At 24.6% G+C, this 19,960-nt stretch overlaps 2 protein-coding genes across 3 annotated transcripts; one reads left to right on the top strand and one right to left on the bottom strand.

Annotated features, from left to right (window-relative positions):
• The first annotated feature begins 113 nt into the window (after window positions 1–113).
• Window positions 114–19,035, top strand: LOC134830754 (calcium uptake protein 1 homolog, mitochondrial). Of its 2 annotated transcripts, none has more exons than XM_063844325.1 (10): window positions 114–265; window positions 489–777; window positions 842–1,022; window positions 1,993–2,137; window positions 2,230–2,247; window positions 2,456–2,493; window positions 4,414–4,528; window positions 17,600–17,760; window positions 18,268–18,727; window positions 18,787–19,035. In XM_063844325.1, the coding sequence occupies exons 2-10, from the start codon at window positions 497–499 to the stop codon at window positions 18,939–18,941; spliced, it is 1,554 nt and encodes a 517-aa protein (XP_063700395.1). In that variant the 5' UTR covers window positions 114–265; window positions 489–496; the 3' UTR covers window positions 18,942–19,035. The 2 variants fall into 2 exon arrangements, with proteins under 2 accessions (XP_063700395.1, XP_063700396.1); XM_063844326.1 differs by lacking the exons at window positions 1,993–2,137; window positions 2,230–2,247 and adding exons at window positions 1,159–1,272; window positions 1,346–1,391.
• Window positions 6,806–9,518, bottom strand: LOC134832272 (carbohydrate sulfotransferase 11). The gene is made up of 5 exons (XM_063846257.1): window positions 9,348–9,518; window positions 8,377–8,788; window positions 7,405–7,694; window positions 7,061–7,347; window positions 6,806–7,003 (listed from the first exon to the last, which is right to left on the bottom strand). The coding sequence occupies exons 1-5, from the start codon at window positions 9,516–9,518 to the stop codon at window positions 6,823–6,825; spliced, it is 1,341 nt and encodes a 446-aa protein (XP_063702327.1). The 3' UTR covers window positions 6,806–6,822.
• Window positions 19,036–19,960: the final 925 nt, after the last annotated feature.

The raw sequence follows: 19,960 nt of genomic DNA, 5'->3' as shown, positions 1-19,960 counted from the left end.
TCTTTTTAACGTTTCAACACCATTAATGAACGTCGCCATAATATTTTTCCTCGATTTCGCGACAAGTTTTGTTTTCCCACAAATACCGTTAATAAAACTCGCCACAAGCTAATTCAATATTTCTTAAAAAAACATCGAGAAATTGAAATTTTAGTAAAAATCAATTGAATTTTCCGAAGAAATTCAAAAGTGAATGATGTAAATTACTACTTAACTCCCAAAACTAGCAACAAAACTACTCAAAAACACTAAAATCTACCATTAGGTGAGTTACAGAAAGATTTACTCTCAAGACGCAATAATTGTCTAAAATCAAAAACCTTTTTCGGATGTTTTGAGATTGTTTATTGCATGTGTCAAAGGTGAAAAATCCCAAATTTTCTCTCGTGACTATCGATTTTTCATCGTTGACCTCCTTTTTAAATCCCAGATGCATCTCGAACACACTTATCGATCGCTTTATTAACATATTTTTCTCTTTTTTTCAGACAAAACGATGTCAACTTTACGGTTTTGTGGCGCTTTGCTTCCACGAATTGCCCGTTCGCAAGTCAACTCAGTCGCAATTCAGCAGAAATTCGCTTTGTCAACGCTCTCAGCTGCAAAAACCAAAGATAAAAAGGAACAAAATCTCGTAAAATACGAAAATTTTCAACATCAACAAAATCGTGGCCATAAAAATTTCGGACATAAGCCACAAAATGTGTCGGTCCACTCGACGGTGCATCTTGGATTTTTAGTTTTTGCCATGATTGCTGCCTTGACAGACTGGAAAATGTGAGATTTTCACAAAAAAAAGTAAAATAAAATCGAAAATTTAATTTTTCATTTTAAATTTTAGGGTCGGCGCATGGTTCAAAGAAAAATTTCCGAAAGTAGATGCCGATTCCGGGGTAAAGAGCGACGTGGCGCACAATGAAACGAACACTGAAGTCGCAGAAGAAGAAGAAAGTGATGTCGACGAGGAAGGACAAACAAAGAAAAAGAGCAAAAAAGAAAAAGTTGGTTTCCGCGATCGAAAGGTAACTGAGTGAATTGGGCTTCTTTTCTCTCTTTTTTCGAGTTTGTAGTAAATAATTTTAATAAATTCAGTTTAAATTAATTTTTTTTTGAAATTTTTATTTTTATTGCACGTTTTTCTCTATTTTTTATTGTTAGATCATTGAATACGAAAACAGATTAAGAAATTACGCGACACCAGATAAAATTTTTAGATATTTTGCCACTGTCAAAATTGTTTATGGCGATTATTCAGAAGTTTTTATGACTCCGGTATGATTTTTTTTCTGTTTTTTTATTAGTTTGCATGAATTTTGATTGATTTTTATCGCACTTTTTACTTAAGGATGACTTTTTGAGGGCAATTACTCCGGGATGGAAACAGCCTGATGGTAATTTTTTTATTTTTCTTTTGATTTGAAGTTAATGGAGTTCGATAATTTTGATCATTTAACGATTTTTCATAGAAATTTCTTCACTTTTTCTTTAAATAATATTTTGACAAATTAAAAAAAAATAATTTTCAATAAGATTTATTTTATCCAAATTATTTTTAAATTTATTTTTTTAAACAATAAAAAAGTTTTTTTTTATTTGTCTTTTTCTTATAATATACCTTAATTATTTTTATTATTTTAAAATTATTTTTTTAAATCTTAAAATTTTTATTTTAATTTTATTTAATATTAATTTCTTTAAAAAATAATTTTAGAAAATTATTATTTTTAAAATATTGTACTTAATTTTATATTTAATTTTTTATTTTAAAATAATTTTTAATTTATTTTTTTTAAATATTTGAAAATTTTAAACAAAAATTATTGAACTTCATTTTCGAAACTTATTCTAAACTTTAATTTAAATTTTAAATAATCTTTAATTTTTTCGTCCAACACCTTCTAAGTTTGCTTCTTTTGTTAATTTATAAAATTTTATGTTCACATTTTTGTAATTTGTAAAAATTTAAATTAAAATTTAAATAAATTTCTCTAGATAATTGAATATGAAAACCGTATTCGTCAATATTCGACACCAGATAAGGTTTTTCGTTACTTCGCTACCATCGAAGTTCCTCATCCGCATGGTGAACGCGAAATTTTTATGACTCCCTCGGACTTTTTAACTGCTTTGACTCCAGGTGACCATTAAAAAAATTGATTAAATGACCTAAAATTAATATTTTTTATTGAAAATTGTCCTTTCATGCCTTAATTTTTGGGAACTTAATAGGAATGAAGCAACCAGAAGGTAATTTAAAGACCCCTCAAATATTTTCCAAAATAGATCTTCACGAAAATCCTTGAAAAAAAAATAATTAAAATTATAAAATTAATAATTTAATTAAAATTAAATAAAAAAAATTAATTAATTAATTTAAATTTTAATTAATTAAATTTTTTTTTTTAAATTTAAATTTAAAAAAATTAAATTAATTATTTTTTCCTTTTTTTTACAGGACTCGGTCTCGATCAATACCGCAAATACGATCCAAAGGTAAGAAATTTTCCAAATATTTTCCTTTTGTTGAAAAAAAAATAATTTTTAAATATTTTTCTGTTCAAGTAGTTGCTTTTAGATATCCTCCTACCTATTTAGTTTGGTATCCTGACTTTACTGAACAAAAAAAAAGAACTGAGAATATTTACCTAACTAACGCTATAATTTTTCTTTTTTTCCACGTATTTCTTTTTCATATGTGTCTCTCTTTCACTGTGAACGATAAAAATATTAAATAAAAAAAAACTGCCCGAAAAAATAATAAAAATCAAACTAAAACACGAACGACTCCCACTCAATGCTTATAAATGTTGTGTCAATTTGCTCTGTTAACCTCTGAAGTGTGGAGAGGTATTTAACTCACTTTTTTCCAACTTTTTCAAATATTTTTTAACACTTTTTTTCATTTTTAAAAATTCTCAATGTTTGTGAGTGTGCGTAAATAACCAAAATTTCATCAAAAAAAAAAAAAAAAAAATAGCTTTTCATCATTAAAAAAATTAAATTAAAAAAAATTTTTTAAGCTGGTTTCATACAAAAAAAAAAATCATCTTAGTAATTTTGTCATCAGAAAAAAAACGCATTTTCTGATAAAAAAAAATATTTTTCTTTTTTATCTCTTTTTTAAAGCCGCTAGCTGTTTTCATGAAAAATGTAGTAAGAAGTAGTCTTTTCTTCATTTTTTTTTTTCACTTTTCACGAGAGGAAAATGCGTTTCAAACAGATTTCAAGCACTTTTGAACTTTTATCTCTTTTTAAAATGAAAAATTTCTCCTTTTTTCATTCATTTACTAAAAAAAGCACTTCATTAAAAAAAAAATTTTCTTTTAATAAAACTCGTCATCATCATTAAAGGCGGCCATTTCCACTAATTTTGTGTCGATAATTATATTTTTTTGTGTCACCATCATCATCACCTCCCAAAAAATATTCGTCATACACTGTCTGCGTCATTACGGTAAAAAAAAGCTCACCTCTCAATATAGAAAATTGGATTTAATTAAATCAACGAAAAAAAAAAATATTTTTCAAATATTTCATTCATTCATACGTTTTTTCGTTGCTGAATAAAAAATCCTGCTGTTTGTGAAAAAAACAACAAACTGGATTTTTTTTGGCAGCTGACCAAGATTTTTGCACCAAGGCAGAGACGTTGATAAAATCGTGCCTCGTTCGATTTAAAAATTTTTCTCCGTCTGCTTCTCTGCTGAGATTTTATTTTTTCGGTAAATTCATCAAAAAAATAGTCGAAGGAAGAAGTTTTTCCGCTCACACAAAAACACTCGGTTAGTACCCGGGTTAAATGTTCATCTCATTATAAATGCTCATACACTCTTTTCAAATGCACATTCAGTAGACAGGATCATCGTATTTCCGGTATCTGTGTGCTTTTTTCCACTGCACATCACTGTACAAACCTAACAACAAACGTTTTTTAAATTCAATCTAATTACAATACAATTATCTGCCTGATTATAGCACATTATGTTCCGTATTTTATGGCATCAGACCACTTGTTGCCTGTCTCTTAAAATTTTAAATTCTTCCTCGTTTTTTTGCTGTCACACACAGAATTTTTTTTTTTATAAATAAAGCAACAACTTTTAAATATTTTAGTTCACATAACTCCTTAAAAAAGGTGATTTTTGTCAAATATTGTGGATGTGAAACTTTTTTTTTTGTCTGCATTAAAAAATAAAATTCCGGCATGCCAAAATTGTCTAAGAAAAAAAATGTGTGTGTTGCCTCATAAATATTTGTGTCCTTTTTTTGTCATTTACTAATTTTTTCTCACCTCTATCTCTCTATAATTCTCTTTTATTGCTCTATGGTTGCATTTAGTTGTAGATTTTCTTTTTTCGTTAAAAATTTATGGAGAAATGGGACTAATGATTTTTTTTAATTGGCGATTCGCAGAATATTTCGTCACGATTGGATTTGAATTTAGATGAAGGAAGCATTTTTTACAAACTCGGATCTTATGGATTGATTTCCTTTTCGGATTATATCTTCTTGTTGACCGTTTTGTCAAGTAAGTACAATTTTTTTTTTATTTTTTTAATGAAATTATTTTGTGTGAAAATTGTAAAAAAAAATATTTTGTGTGATTTTGAAGTAATTTGAATAAAAAAAATGAGTGAATGAAGGTTTATGAAAGGCTTTTTGTGAGTTTTTAGCAAAAAATATTTAAAATTTATAAAAAAAAAATACTTGAAATGAATTTTATTGATTTTTATTAATTTTTGAAGTAAATCTTTTGTGTGAAAATCGTAATAAAATAAAATTAATTAAAAATTTTAAATTTTAAAAATTTTAAATCTTATAATTTATTAAATTTATATATAAATTTTTTCACAATTTTAAATTAAATTTTTTAATAATTTATATAATTTTTTTTTCTTTACCTACCTTTACCTACAACTATTTAAATAAATTTGTGATTTTTAAGATTTTATTAATTTAATCATAAGTTCTTTTAAAGGCTTGGATGAAAAAAATATATTAAAAAATATTTAAAAAAATATATATTAAAAAAAAATAAGTGAAGCAACTATATATGTAAAAAATATTCCAAATTTATTTAATTAAAAATTCAAATAATTTTTAAAAAATATAATTAATTTAATTTGAAATATTTAGGTGCTTAGGTATTTTTGAAACTTTTTTTTATTATTTAAAATTTTATTACGGAAATATATTTTAATTTATTTAATTTTAAATAAATTCAATAAAATTCATTAAGTTAATTCATTTAAAATTTTAAAGCTTAAAATTAATTTTTTTTTAATTTCAATTATAAAAAATATAAGAAAATTAAGTTTAAATTTTATTTTTTATATTTAAATTAAAATAATAAAAATAATAATATTAATTTTCAATTATAAAATGAAGAAAACAACTTTTTATAGGTCACATAATTTTTCATTTATTTATTTATTATTATTTTATTTTTTGTCATTTAAGTATACAATAATTAATAATAATTTAAAAGTAAAGTTCCGAAGTCATCAAGTAAATAAATTTTACTCATCATTTTGTTTTTGTGTTTTTTTTGTCTAAAATTTTTAATTTTTCAGTCTGTAAATTGAACAATTTTATTTTACCTTCAATACATAGAATATTTTGTATAATTTTTTACATTTAATAGATTTTTTTTATAATTTATATATTTATATTTATTATTAATAATATCGCAGAAGTTAATATTTATTTTTTTTTTTTAATATTTATAAACGACAAATATTTGTTTTCCTAATTTTTTAAATATTTTTTCCCAAAAAGGTTTTACCTTTTTTATTTTTTTTTATTATTTTATTTTAATTTTATTATCAACATTTATTTATTTTAATTTTAAAGAAGTACGTTAATTTTATAAGGATACCGAAAAATGCTAAAATTTATTTGTTTTTAGAAATATGTGCGCTAATTTTAATGATAATTATTATGAGAAGGCGTGTGTTTCAATATTTTATAGAAAAAAAGGAAATATTTAGCAAAATATTTTTAATATTATTATTAAAAATAATTTTAAATGACGATTAAATTTAAATTAATTTCTTTTTAATAGCTCGGTGGTTTTTATTTGAGAAAAATTTAAATTTTAACGTCATTTTTTGTGAGATTTAAGAGGAGAACAAGATTAGGAATCAAAAGTTTTTATTAAGCTCGTGATTATTTGTTTGTGAATATGTTGTTAAGCTGTGTAGAAAATGGAACTGAATTTAAATAATTAATTTTTTATTTTTTTAAATTTTTTTAAGAGATTGATAGAGTGATAGGAACAGGAAATTTTTTCTCTTTAATTTTTTTTCAACAACTTTTTTATATAAATATTTTTAGAGAAGGAAATTTTTTTCTAAGATTATCTTTTATTTTTTATTGGTTGATTATTTTATTTTAATATTTTTTTTAAATAAATTTTATTAATATTAATCACTAGCTATTCATTTTTTTTTTTGTAACGGACTTATTTTGGTACAGACTTTTGTTAATATTTGTTAATTTTTTTAAGAAGATTTTTTTATCAGGAGTTTTTTTTATTTACATTTAATTATTTAATAGGAATATTTTTTTGTTAAAGATCATCAGGGTAGAGGTACTCGAGATATTTGGTGCTAACTAAGTTTTTTTTTGTTTTTTCAAGGTTCGTGCCTTTTTTCGTCTAAAGTATTCCATTTTTTGTGTTTTATTACAGTATAGTGTAAATTTATAAAAAATATTTCTTCACTAATTTTTTTCCGTTAGATTTTTTTTCTATAATTTTTGTTAATTCAGAACTCGTTCTTTTTTTCTCACCATTTTGTTGCGATGCAAGTTCCCTCTCACTCATTTCACTGTTGAATTTTCCACCATTAAGTGTTGATTTGTGTCCACAAAGACATTTAGTTCGGCTTGCGACTGCACCAAATCAAAATATTTCGTGCTGTTGTAGCCAAATAATTCGAAATCCGGCTCGTAAATTTCCAAAATTTCACGAAGTAGGTTTTCATCGATTTGGGCAAAGTATCTAAAAAAAATTATTTAATTAAAAAAATTAAAGAAAAAATTAAGGAAATTAACGTACTTTGGTATCAGACTCTTCGTATCGCCATTCGTAGCCCGATTCGCAATCGTCTTAACTTTGACGGATTTCTTTGGCATCTTATCAAGTAGCAGACTCTCGAGCCCCGCTTGTCTTATAATATATTCAGTATCACGTTGAAATGTTTCTGTTTTGGCAATCAATGTTAAATTAATGCTACACGGTGTACAAAAGGTATAAATTGGGCTCCAATGTTCATCGAAGCGTCCTCCTGTCTTGTAATGGTGTACCAAAAATTGTAGAAATTCTTTAAATGTTGGTCCAGAGTGCTGCGAAAAAATTAATTTTTAAAATTTTTCATTAAAAAAATATTTTTTAAAATTTACCTTGGATAATTTGTGGGCTTTTTTATTGTTAATTGGTTTGTTATTTTTATCTCTACGAAATTTTCTAACTATTTGTTCACCTAACAGCTTATAATACTTGTTGCGACAACCCTCCAACTTGTTTCGGTACGCCGATAATAAGCGCTCGAAAGGTTCCCGGACGATCAGAAATGACACCGACGACGATAGAGCTTCGATAAGTTCGGGCTGACTGGGTCGGGGGAAACGTTTTCGAGCCAATTCGATTGGCGATGCCTTCGTTCTTTGCAAATATTGTAAATTGTAGCCACCTGAAAAAAAAAGTAAAAATTAATAAAATAATTTTATTTTATTTTAAAAATTATTTAAAAAATATATTTTCAGTTTAAAATTCATAAAATTGAAATTTATTTAATTTTTTCTTTTATTTAAAAAAAAATAAATTTTAAATTAAAATATTTAAAAAAAATCTTCGATTTAAAATTACTTTAAGTATTTTTTTTAAATAGTTTTTAAATTGATAATTTAAATAAATTTTCTTTTAAAAAAATAATTTTTTTTTTAAATTATACTTTAATTTAAATAATTTTTTTTAAAAATATTTTTTCTTCTAATTTTAATGTTTTAAAAATATTTTTAATTAATTTTTAATAATTATTTTACTTTATATTTTTTATTTTTATTTATTTTAATTATTTTTTATTTATTTTTTTTAAATTCTTATTTTTGTTTAGATTTAAAAATTATTTAAAGTTTTTGCTTAAATTAAATATTATTTAAATATATATTTTTTAATATAGTTTAATTTAATAAAATTTATGAAAATAATTTCTTTGAATTAAAATTTATCTAAATAATTTTTCTTTTATTTTTATTTAATTTTTTAATTAATTGAAGTTAAATTTAATTAAAATTTTAATTAAAATAATTTTTTTTTTTTAATTATAAATTTTTTAAATAATTTTTTTTATACAGAAATCAATGAAAACTCACCCAAAATATTAAAATAATACATCCACGCACTGCTTGCCGCCTTGAAAATATTGCACCACGCCAAGCCATGTCCCGGCGAAATAAAGAATTCCCACGAATTCACGGGGTACTTGTCCACCAACTTCCATTTGACGCAAGCCTCTTGCAGCGTTTGTCGTCTCTCGTTAAAATCCTGTTCCGCTGCCGCATTCAGCTCCTCCGAATACTCGTAAATCGGATTGAGAGTAGAAGAAGCCGCTGCCACGGGAACCACGACCTTCGTTTCACTCGCTGAATGTTGTTTTTTGTTGTTGCTGCTGTGATGTCGATGATGCTTCTTTGGCACAATAATTTTATTATTTCCCGTTTTTACATCATAATTGTGTGAATTTTTATTATCATTGTTACTCGTTGGGCCATTGTGTTGCTGCTGCTGCGTAAAAAAAAACGGACGTGTGTGTGATAAAATACGAAAATTTATGACAATTGAAGGGGGTGTGGGGAGGGGGGGACGGAAAAAGAGATATAATACCATTAAAATCATAATTAAAGTTAATGAATCTCTCGAGAAATTCGCTTTTGTGTGCGACTTTCGTAAAGTGCCGTAAAAATAGAACGCCATGCAATGCGGATTTATGATATCAAGAGCTCTCGAGAGACTTTTGTGGCGATATTTATAACAGAAGGACGTCTTTCAATTGATCCAAAAGTCGGATTTGACATTTTTCTGCCAAAAAAATAATCGTTTTTGACAAAAACTGTCCCAAATTACGTCTCCGGGGCGAAAATGAACGTGTCCGATAAAGAAATTGGAAAATAAAAGAAATCATCGAGGACACTTGACATAATCCATTAACGTCTATCGTTCAATATTCGCTATTAAAATCGATTTTCGTTTAATTTTTTTCCTTTTGAAGATTACTGTCAGTGAAATATTTTCCGCTTTTCACTCAAAAAATATTTTTTTCTCCTAATTTTTAACGAAAACTCACCTTCAACTGTTGATGTTGCTGATTTTTCGTTTGTTCAATCACCGACATGGACTCCTTCATGAGAATGGCAACATAAATGCCAAACATCACAATTATGATAAACACTTTGAGTAACATGTAAAGACGACGTTTTGACGTTGAAATAAACCATTTCTTTAGTTTGACTTTCATTTTTAGAGTGTTTATGTGTTTTTTTTCCACTATTTTCTTCAAACTTTTTCGCACTTCTAGAGCATTCGTGGTAGGAAAGTGCTGCGCTGCGATGATAAACAAGTGTCAAGAGTTGACGCTCGATGATGTTCACTTGTGAATAATTCTTCTTTGTTTCCTTCTTTGCTACGCGTTTTCACTACAACTTGTTCTTGTGTAATCATAGTTTTTGTTTTGACGAAAAAAAAATCACTTTTTTATGTTGTTTAGGTAAAGGTGGGGTGTTCTGTAGGGAAAAAAAGAAAAAAATTGAATTTAAATTTGATAAACATACAAAAAAAATTAATGTCTTGTCTGTGTGTCATCAAACACGTTTGGTGTCGTCTTGACATGAAATAATTTTAGAAAATTAGAAAATAGAATGAAAAAAGTTTTGTGATGCAACCTTTGTGTCCGTCAATTATCTAGAGACCTAATTTATTTGTTTCTATTTAGGATGACGTTTAATTTTGTTGCCTATCAAGGAAGTTTTTGTTAAATTTTCGTGTGTTATGATAAATTTTTCATGTTTTACGGAAAATTACTCCGGAAAAAATTTTAAACTTAATTTTTTATTATTTTTTTTAAAAAATAACAATTTTCCTTTAAAAATTATTTTATAAAAAAAATTATTTGGAAAAATTTTTTACTTTCAATAATTAAATTTGATTTAAAAAAAAATAATTAAAAATTAATTAAAAAAATTTAAAAAAAAAATAATTTGACGAATTTTTTATTTTAAAAGTTTATTTAAAATTATATTTTTTAAGTGGTAAATTTTTTTTTTTTTTTAATATTAAAAGGTTTCGTTTTTGAGCTTTTATGGTCAAAGATTATCAATTTCATTTAATTTTAAATTTAAATTAAATTAATTTAAAATAAATTTAATTTTAATTTCATTTAATTAAACTTTTGTAAAAATTTATTCAAAAACATTTATTTTTTATTAAATTGAATTCCGTAAAAATTTTCACAACATTGAAAAATAGTTCAAGTATTTCAAAAGCTGAATTAAAATTTATTTCAAAAATTTTTCGTTTCTTTGACATGTAAAGAAGTAAAATTATTTTTCTGTGAAGAAAAAAAGGAAAAAAATATTAAAAATTTATTTAAAAAAATATTTTTTATTAATTAAGGCGAATAAATTTAATATATCCATTTTTTTTCGGATTTTGTCGAAAAAATTCAGGGGGAAAAATAAAAATTAAATACAAAATACAAATATTTTTGACATTTTTTTGAATGTTTGTATTGAAAAATCATGAAAAATAACTTTTACTGTAAAATCATACAAAAAACCAAAGAAATTCACTTCATTAAACCATTTTATAGTAAAATTTTGAAAAACAATTTTTTGGAAGTCACGTGACCAAAATTATTTTTTTTCAAAAATTTTTACTTTGGGAGATTTTGTTGATTTTTCTTTACTTTTAAGTTCAAATTTTAAAATAATATAAACTAAAATTAAATAAATGTTAAGAATCAACGTTTAACGTCTACAAACAAAAAATTCAAATTTATTTATTTTTTTATTTCCCCCCCCCCTCGAGAAAATCCTCATGGGACAAAAAACGAAAATATTAAATTTATTCGCCTAAATAATTATTTTTTAATTTAAATTCTTTATATTTTTCTAATTTTTTAGAAATTTTTTCTAATTTTTAATTTAATTTAATTTTTATATTAATTTATTTATTTTATTTTTTGATTTTTAATATTATTTTTTTTTTAAATTTCTTTTTTAAACTTGTTTATTTTTATTTCATAATATTTTTTTATGATTTTTATTATTTTTTTTTCTCATTTTCAAATAAATTCACTAAAGAGAATTTTAACCCTCGATATAAACTTTCACCTAATTTTCATTGTATTATTATTCAAAACATTAAAATGTCACTTTCTTCATTAGATTTTCGGTTTAATTTATTAAACACGCAACATTTGTTGTTAAATTTTTTATACTTTTTTTTTCCAATGTTTGTTCGTTGAAAAATTTTTTTAACACCATCCTGCCAACAACGTTTCACTTTGAGGGTGCGATGTGTTTGCTCGCAATTATTTTAACACTAGGTACTAAACTGATAACAAAACTACAATTTTTTTTTACGTAACTCTACTTGAACGTTAGAAAAACCGAAACCGATCGATTCCTTTTAGTACTTTATTCTCATCTTTCCTGCTTCGAGTAGTTTTTGTACGTCGACGACGATGAAGGAGAAACTTTATTGAATAATAGAACGTCTTTAATTGTTTGTTTTAGCGATTAAATTTCCATCGTCGTTTTCGTCGTGTCGCATTTCTTGAGCAAATACCGTCACACGATGGAAAATTCCGTGACGTGAAGTGACACATAAAAAAAAGTACAATTCCTTATCAGTTTGTGCTTTGTGATAAAATGTCGTCCTCGTCACTGGTATTAATGATTGTTTGTCCTATTTTTATTATTTTTGCATTTATGCATTTTCCGTGCAAGTATACAGATAAACTAATCAGAATTTCGTACGTCGCTGGCGCACACACACATAAATGTTCATATTAAATTTATAATAATAAAATAATGGAGAATGAGGCGGCTGGCGGTAGTAATATTTCACTACACTTTTGTTCGGTGCCTTTTTTTGCTGCTATTGTAGCATATTGAACGCAAATAGTACACAAAATGTGTATAAATAGGGATGGAATAGACATTGTAGTAATATCGCATTTATAAATAAGGCGCCTCAATTATGCCGACTTTTATTCTACTCCGTTCTGTGTGGCGTTCTGTGCGTATGTGCCTCGCTTAGTATTCATCATCATCATTTATTTATTTATTTTTATTATGAAAAAAGCTTTGAAAATTCAATTTGTTTGGGAATTTATTTTAATTAATTCTAATTTAATTATTTTTTTTTTTATTTTTATAATGGAAATTTATTTTTTTCATTATAAAACATTATTTACTCAATATTTTAATGAAAACTTTAAAATTTTTATTTATTCAGATAAAAAAGCATTTTTAATTTAATTTAACTTTATATTAATTATTTTAAATAATTTAATTCAAAATTAAATAATAATTAAATTAAATTTAATAAAAAAAAGAAAATTTAAATTCTAATTTATTTTTTTATTGTTTACTTAATATGATTAATTATTTTTTTTTAATTTGAATTTATTTAGAAATTTTATTTAAATTAAATAAAAAAAAATAATTTAATTTATTACTTTTTTTTACATTTAAATAATTTTTTTAAATTTAATTTAATGAAAAATGCTTTAAAAAAATTTATTTTATTTATCTTTTTAATTTTTTATATTATTTTTTTTTTTGAAACTTCAGTTATTTATTTATTTAAAAAAAACATTAAATTTATTTTAAATATTTTTTTAAAATTTTTTTCGTAAAGAATAATTTCAAAACTGAATTTATTAATTAATTCAAATTTAATTTTATTTTATTTGAAATTATATTCATTTTTTTCGAAGAAAATAAATATTTAATTATTTTATTTATGAATTTTTCCTTTAAAAAAAATTACTGAAAATCTACTGAACCCAATTTACATAACAAACCAATAAAAAAAAATTTTAAAAATAGACACAAAACAACTTGGGCGGATCTGATGTGTTTTTTATAACACATCCATAATTTACTGATTTTTATCAGTAAAACATTTTTTTTTGTTTTTATAAAATTCGGGTCAGGCATTTTTTTGTCCTTTTTTTTTTAACTCACTACTTAACTGGCGAGTTCATTTTAAAACAATTTCCCTTCGTACGTTACATTTTCTAAATAAATAAATTTTTTTTTAATTAAAACAAACAGTGTTTATTGTTATCGCTGGCATTTCTACTGGCAATACGAAATATTGGAGTGGAGTGGAGTAAAAAGAGCTATCGTTATCGTAAACGTACACAAAAAGTTATATAAAAAGAAAAAAAAGAGGCAAGAATGGAAAGTTAAGAGGCAAATAATGATGGAAAAGGTTAGAGGTCGAATGTCTGTTTTTCTTCTCTTCCTGCGTGTTTTGCCAGTTTGTTTGGTACGGAAAATGTATTGAAAGCATAAAAAATTATGCAAACTTTTTTTTCACGTTTTTTGCCTGTATCTAATAAAAATAATAATGAATAAGAGTAAAAACGTAGCATTCAATTCCAATTATAATATCCTGTTTTGTTAACAATGGAATTTTTACACAACGTTCTAACGAGCTCAATATCTGGTATTATATGCAAAAAAAAAAAAAAAAAAATTGGGAAAACGAGGGAAGTTTAGTTAATTTTTTTTTTGTTACACATTTTAATACACTATGATTTTTTTAAATTTTTTTTTATTTTTTTTTAATTTAATTTTATTTTATTTTATTATTTAAATTTTTTTTTTACTCACAGAATTTTGTCTAATCACTGAATTATTAATTTAATTAATTATTTTTAATTTTTTTATTTTTTTCGATTTAATTTATTTTTTTTAAAGTTTATTTTTGTTGTTTTTGTAAAATAATACACAAAAAAGGTCTACCGAAAAATTTTCACATATAAAAGCTGAGTTTTCAGTGTTTTTGCTGTGTTGATGATGCGTAGCGTCTTTATCTTTTTTTTCTTGTTTTTGTTGCTGCTGCAGAGATTTTGCCGTAAAAATACAAAAAACGACACGGGAGAAAATTACACACGCAAAAAATAAGAAGAAGAAAAAATGTTTTTAATATAATTTAATATAAATATCGCGCGCACAAGAAAAAAGTACACCTTGTTGAATGCAGTGCTAAAATACGAATGAAAAGAGGGAAAAGGCGCGCATATGTACAATCCTTGTGTGAAAATTTTCTCGCTCTCATTTCGCTCTCCCGAATTTTTCTCCCCTCGCGTACGCGTTTCTACAGTGATAAAGGACTTGAAATGAGACGCCTCTTGTACATTTACTCCGCAACTCTTCTTCTCATCGCATTTCATATCAAGGGTCAGCTGGAAAATGTGCAAAATTTGTACGCCCGTGTGTGTGTGTGGTTTGTTTATGCGAGTCAAGAGAATAATAAAGAGACTACTCGTGAAGGAACAAAAGAAGAGAAAGATCCACTCTTATCACTATTTTTCCCATGAAAACGACTTTTTTCGCTACTCGACGATGAAAAAATGATGAAAATACTCGAAAAAAATGAGACAAAAGTGGATATGGAGACGCCCGGTTGCCGGTTTCTATTTTTAGATATGATTGATATTCACATGTCTTTCAAAATTAATGACTTTCCTAACGTTTGTGTGCTTCGTTTGTGTGTACGTGAAATGGCGAAAAAGAAACACACACAAGAAAAACTCTCATTTCCTTTACAATGTTATTACAGTGTGGCAATTTTGCATGATAAATAACATGTCCTGTCCATTCAATTTCCTTTGAGAGCAAAAAATATGAATACAAATCCTAGTTAAGGTCGAGGCAGCAAAAAAAAAATGGAAAATCATGTTTGCGTATTTTGTGGAGGAAAAGAAGATGAAGAAGAAAAAAAAACGAAGAATGGCAAATTGAATATAAATGTGGGAGATATATGCGAGACAAATCATTATCCATCCGTTTCTCGGTATGTTTATTGTTTTCTGAAATATTTTGCCGTTTTTTTATGGCGGTGTGCGGAATGAATATCTTAAGATGGCATATCGATGCACGGCGGCGGCGGTATCGTGACATGAGTGATTTAGAGATTTTTGCGTGATGAGACTATAGATCAAGTATTTTTGGTAGAAGTATATTAAGTTGGTTGGATATATGATATTGAGTGAGGTCAAAAAATCTTTAAAAATTATTAAATTAAATAAAAATTAAATAAAATTTAAATTAACTAAAAATTACGAGAAAAAAAATTAAATTAAATCAATTTAATAAAAATAGCACGGTCCAAGTAATTATTTCTGAAAATTTTTAACACTCCTGAAACCTATTGGACTTGATAGAAGACTAAAAAATATTCGATATGTATTTTTTTTGCTGTAGCAAAATGATAAGATTATTACTTATGATATTAATGAATATGAAAAAAATATTTTTTTGATTAGATTATGCTTATTTGTTTTTTTTTTTAATAATTGTTTAAGTCATAGTTTGTAATTTTTTGTAAAGAATTCGAAGTTTTTTATAAAATGTTTTGTTTAATTTTTATTATTTAATTAATTAATTTGGACAATCTTAATCTCACTTACTGCTTTTCCAAAAGTACCTAAAGAGTTCAAATAAAAAGGTTTTAGAATTGTTAAAAATTTTCAGAAATAATAAAATTTCAGAATTAATATTTTTTTTAAATAAAATTACATTTTTTTTATCAAAAATAATAATAATAAAGGGTTCTGGAAATATTAGTAAAAAAAATTCTACTTAAAATTTACATAAAATTTAAAAAATAATTAAAAATCAAATAAAAATAAAATTACAATTTTTTTCAAAAATAATAATAGAATATTGGGTTCTAAATAATAAAAATTTATATAAAATTTAAAAAATAATTTTTTTAAAAAAAATAATTTTTAATGTTTTTAAAATAAAAATTCAAAAAAAAAAATTTTATTTAATTTTTTTTTTTATTTTTTATTTTAAAAATTTTTTTATTTTAAAATCAAATTAATTTTGAAATATTTTTTTTTCCTTTATTAATTAATTTCTAAAAAAATTTTAAAAAGAAATTTTATGTATTGACAATTTTCATTGAGTTTTGTACTTTTAACTCAAATTTCAAAAAAAAAATTGAATTAGAAAAAAATATTAAAAATGAATAAAAGAAAGAAGTAAAAAAAAATTATTTTTAAAAAAAAATCAACCTAGAAAAAACTTTTCAAATTAATTTTTAAAAATTTTTAAAATGGATTGAAAATTAAAAATTTTATAAAAATAGCCAAAAGCCAAACATTTTTTAAAAGTTTTCATTTAAGTTTTGTATTTAAGAAAATTAAAGTCATTTTAGTACGATTTTGACGCCCTTTTAAATTTTTTTTAGTATTCTTATCTTAATATATTTGAATATAATTCTCTAAAAAATAAACTTTAGATTCAAAAAGTTTAAAATTAAAATTTTCATACGTAATTTTCTACGATTTTTCATTAAAATGCTTTGAAAAATTTAAAAATATTCGAAAAAATTATAAATTTTTGAATTTTTTCGATTTAAAATATTATTTTCTGAAGCAAAATTCTAATCTTCTTAAAAAAAAAAATCAAAATTTTTCAAATTTCCTTACAAATTTGACCTCATCCAATGTCCATCTTCCGTCGCATCCAGAAAAAAAAGTTATCTTTATCGTCAATTCATTAAATCTTTGTAACAACTTCCTCAACCGCATCCCGGAGATCTTTTACGGAGATGACGACTACTCGTCTCCGCTCGACTTTACAACATATTTCGTGTGTGACAAACGTACGTGATTTGCGTTACAACCACAACACACCGACTTTCCTCCGTCCTCAGCTCTTCTCGTGGAATTTTGTAGTAAAATACACGCGTACACGTGCGCATGTCAAATCAATAATCTCCGAGATGCCTTTAAATTTTATTATCAAACGTACACAAAAAGCAGCTGTAGTCGCACCGCACTCTCTTCTCGTAATGCGATTACTACAATTTTATCACGAAATGGCGGCAAACTAAAAAAACTTTTCTCGGTCGGTTGCTGTTTTATGGGGATTTTCAGAGTGGCGGCATGCTATTTTACTGTCGAAATGAAGATGATTCATCCGTTTTCCGCATGACATTGATTGATCCCGATTGGAAAAACACACAGCTGGATCGTCGTTATAGTGGAAGAAACAAACTGAAAAATGTTCGTTTATTCAATTATTTAAGTTCAAAATTGATTTTAGATTTTATTATTATTAAATTAATGTTAAATTGACAAAGTAAGGGTGTGTGGGAAAATTTTCGTGACTGTCTACTGCGATAATAGGCTCGAGACATGCAACTTTGTTACGATACTCCCCTTGTTTCTGTTTTATGAATGAAATATCGATAATTCGATACGTTTTGAATTTTTAATGCGAAATTTTTCTGTTTTTCTAAGAAATTTTTTTTTTAAAATAATTTTTTTTGTTTATTTTTTTTAAGCATCTCGTCGTCATTTTGAGATCGCCTTCCAAATGTTTGACTTGAACGGCGATGGAGATGTCGATTCAGAGGAATTCCAAAAAGTTGCGGATTTGATTCGGCAACAGACGAGTATTGGATCACGTCATCGGGATCACGCCAATACTGGAAATACTTTCAAGGTAATTAATTTTTTTAAAAAGATAAAATTTAAAAAATTCAATTACATCAAAAAATTTAATTTTCTTACTTCAAAAATTTTTGATTTCAAGCAAATTTTATTTAAAAAAATTAAATTTAAAATTAATTTGTTTTTTTTTTTAAAATATTCCAGTAGTTTATTTTAACTGGATTTTATTAAATTTTTAAATTTCAAATTAATTTTTTATTACAAAATTAATAAAATTACTTTTAAAATTTTGGTCACAATTATTTTAAATTAAATAAAAATGTTTATTATTTATTTTTTTTATTTTTTTTTAAATTAAAAATAATTAATATTAAAATAATTAATTTTAATAATAAAATTATTTTTATTATAAACTCTCAAGATATCTGAAATGAAAAAAAAAATATTTAAAAACTCTCAAGATAAATAATTTTTTTTAAATAAATTTTATACACAATAAATTCAAAGCGACCTAATTTTTGAATAAATTAATTTTAAATAATTTTTATTTTATTTTTAGGGCGTCAACTCCGCTCTCACGACATACTTTTTCGGCCCAAACATGGATGAAAAACTCACCATCGAAAAATTCCTCGATTTCCAACAGCAACTCCAACGCGAAATCCTCTCACTCGAATTCCGTCGCAAAAACCCCGACGAAAACGGAAACATCTCAGAAGCTGAATTCGCCGAACTCCTGCTCGTCTTTGCCGGTTACCCGCAAAAGAAGAAAGCCAAAAAGTTGCGACAGGTCAAAAAACGTTTCCGCGATCACGGCACCGGAATTTCCAAGGACGATTATTTGAACTTTTTCCACTTTTTGAACAACATCAATGACGTCGACACCGCACTGACCTTCTATCACATAGCAGGTGCATCCATAGACCAACAAACGCTCAAGCATGTCGCGAAAACCGTTGCTATGGTAGAGCTATCTGACCATGTGATAGATGTGGTTTTTACCATTTTTGACGATAACAGTGAGTAATTTGAACATTTTTTAAAATTATTTTAATTAAAAATTATTTTTTCTTTTTAGTGGATGGACAATTGAGTAACAGAGAATTCGTCGCCGTCATGAAAAATCGCCTTCTTCGAGGTCTTGAGAAACCCAAAGACACAGGTTTTGTGAAACTTTTGCACTCGATGCTCAAGTGTGCCAAAGATACAAAGCCTGTTCTTTTGGATTTGTAAATTTTTGTGTTAAATTTTCCTGTAATTGTTGTTTTTTTATTGAATTATGTAATATTGTGCTGTTATCAAATCTCGTAAATAAATTATTATTGTCTCTTCGATTCTAAATAAATATCTCATTTTAAATAAAAGTGTTAAAATTTCTTAAAATGGCTTTATATCTACAAAGGTTTGAAAATTTAAAGGAAATTAATTTAAAACATGACAAAATTTATAATTTTTGTGCAATTGTTTTCAATTTTTTTTAATTATTTTTTTAATACTAAAAATTGGTAATTTTTGCAATTTTAGCTTCAATAATTCATCAAAAAATATTTAAAATTTAAATCAATTTTTTAAAACTGATTTTCAGTCAAAAGTTTTATGAAATGTTTTTTTTCCGCAAATTTCTTTAAAAAAAAAGTATTAAAAATACTAAATAATAAAAATAAGAACGATCAAAAAAGAATTCTAAAAAAAAAAATGAAAGAAACTTCTTTAATATTTTTTAAAATTAATTATTAATTTAATTAATTAATTTTTAATTATTTTAAATAATTTTAAAAATAATTTATTTAATTTATTTTTTCAAATCTTTAAAATAAAAAATAAAATATTTAAAACTAAATATAACAAATATTTTAATAAAATTCAAAAATTTAATTCAAAATTCTTTTTTTAGTTTTATAGCAGTTCATCAATAAAACAATCAGATTAGAAATACAACGAAACAAAGTAAGTAAATAATTTTAAGTTTGTCTCTTAAAGTTTATTTTTTTTTTATTTTTTATCTCATGAATGCGGACTTGGGCTAAATTGATAAAGATAATCTGGGCAAAAGAGGCTCAGGAAAAAAAAATAAAAACTAAAGGAAATTAATAGAAAATTTAAGAAAAAAATAGCGTTATTTTAAAAGAAATTTTATTAAAAAGGAAAAATATTATTTAAAAAAAAAATTTAAAAAATAACGACGAAATTTGAAAATAAATTCACCGTTCATTTTTATTCATTTCGTGTTCATTTTTGTTCATTTTGCGCAT

The sequence above is a fragment of the Culicoides brevitarsis genome, chromosome 2, assembly GCF_036172545.1.
Source record: "Culicoides brevitarsis isolate CSIRO-B50_1 chromosome 2, AGI_CSIRO_Cbre_v1, whole genome shotgun sequence".
In the NCBI taxonomy this organism is placed as follows: Eukaryota; Metazoa; Arthropoda; class Insecta; order Diptera; family Ceratopogonidae; genus Culicoides; species Culicoides brevitarsis.
This window is presented reverse-complemented; position numbering and strand designations above follow the sequence as displayed.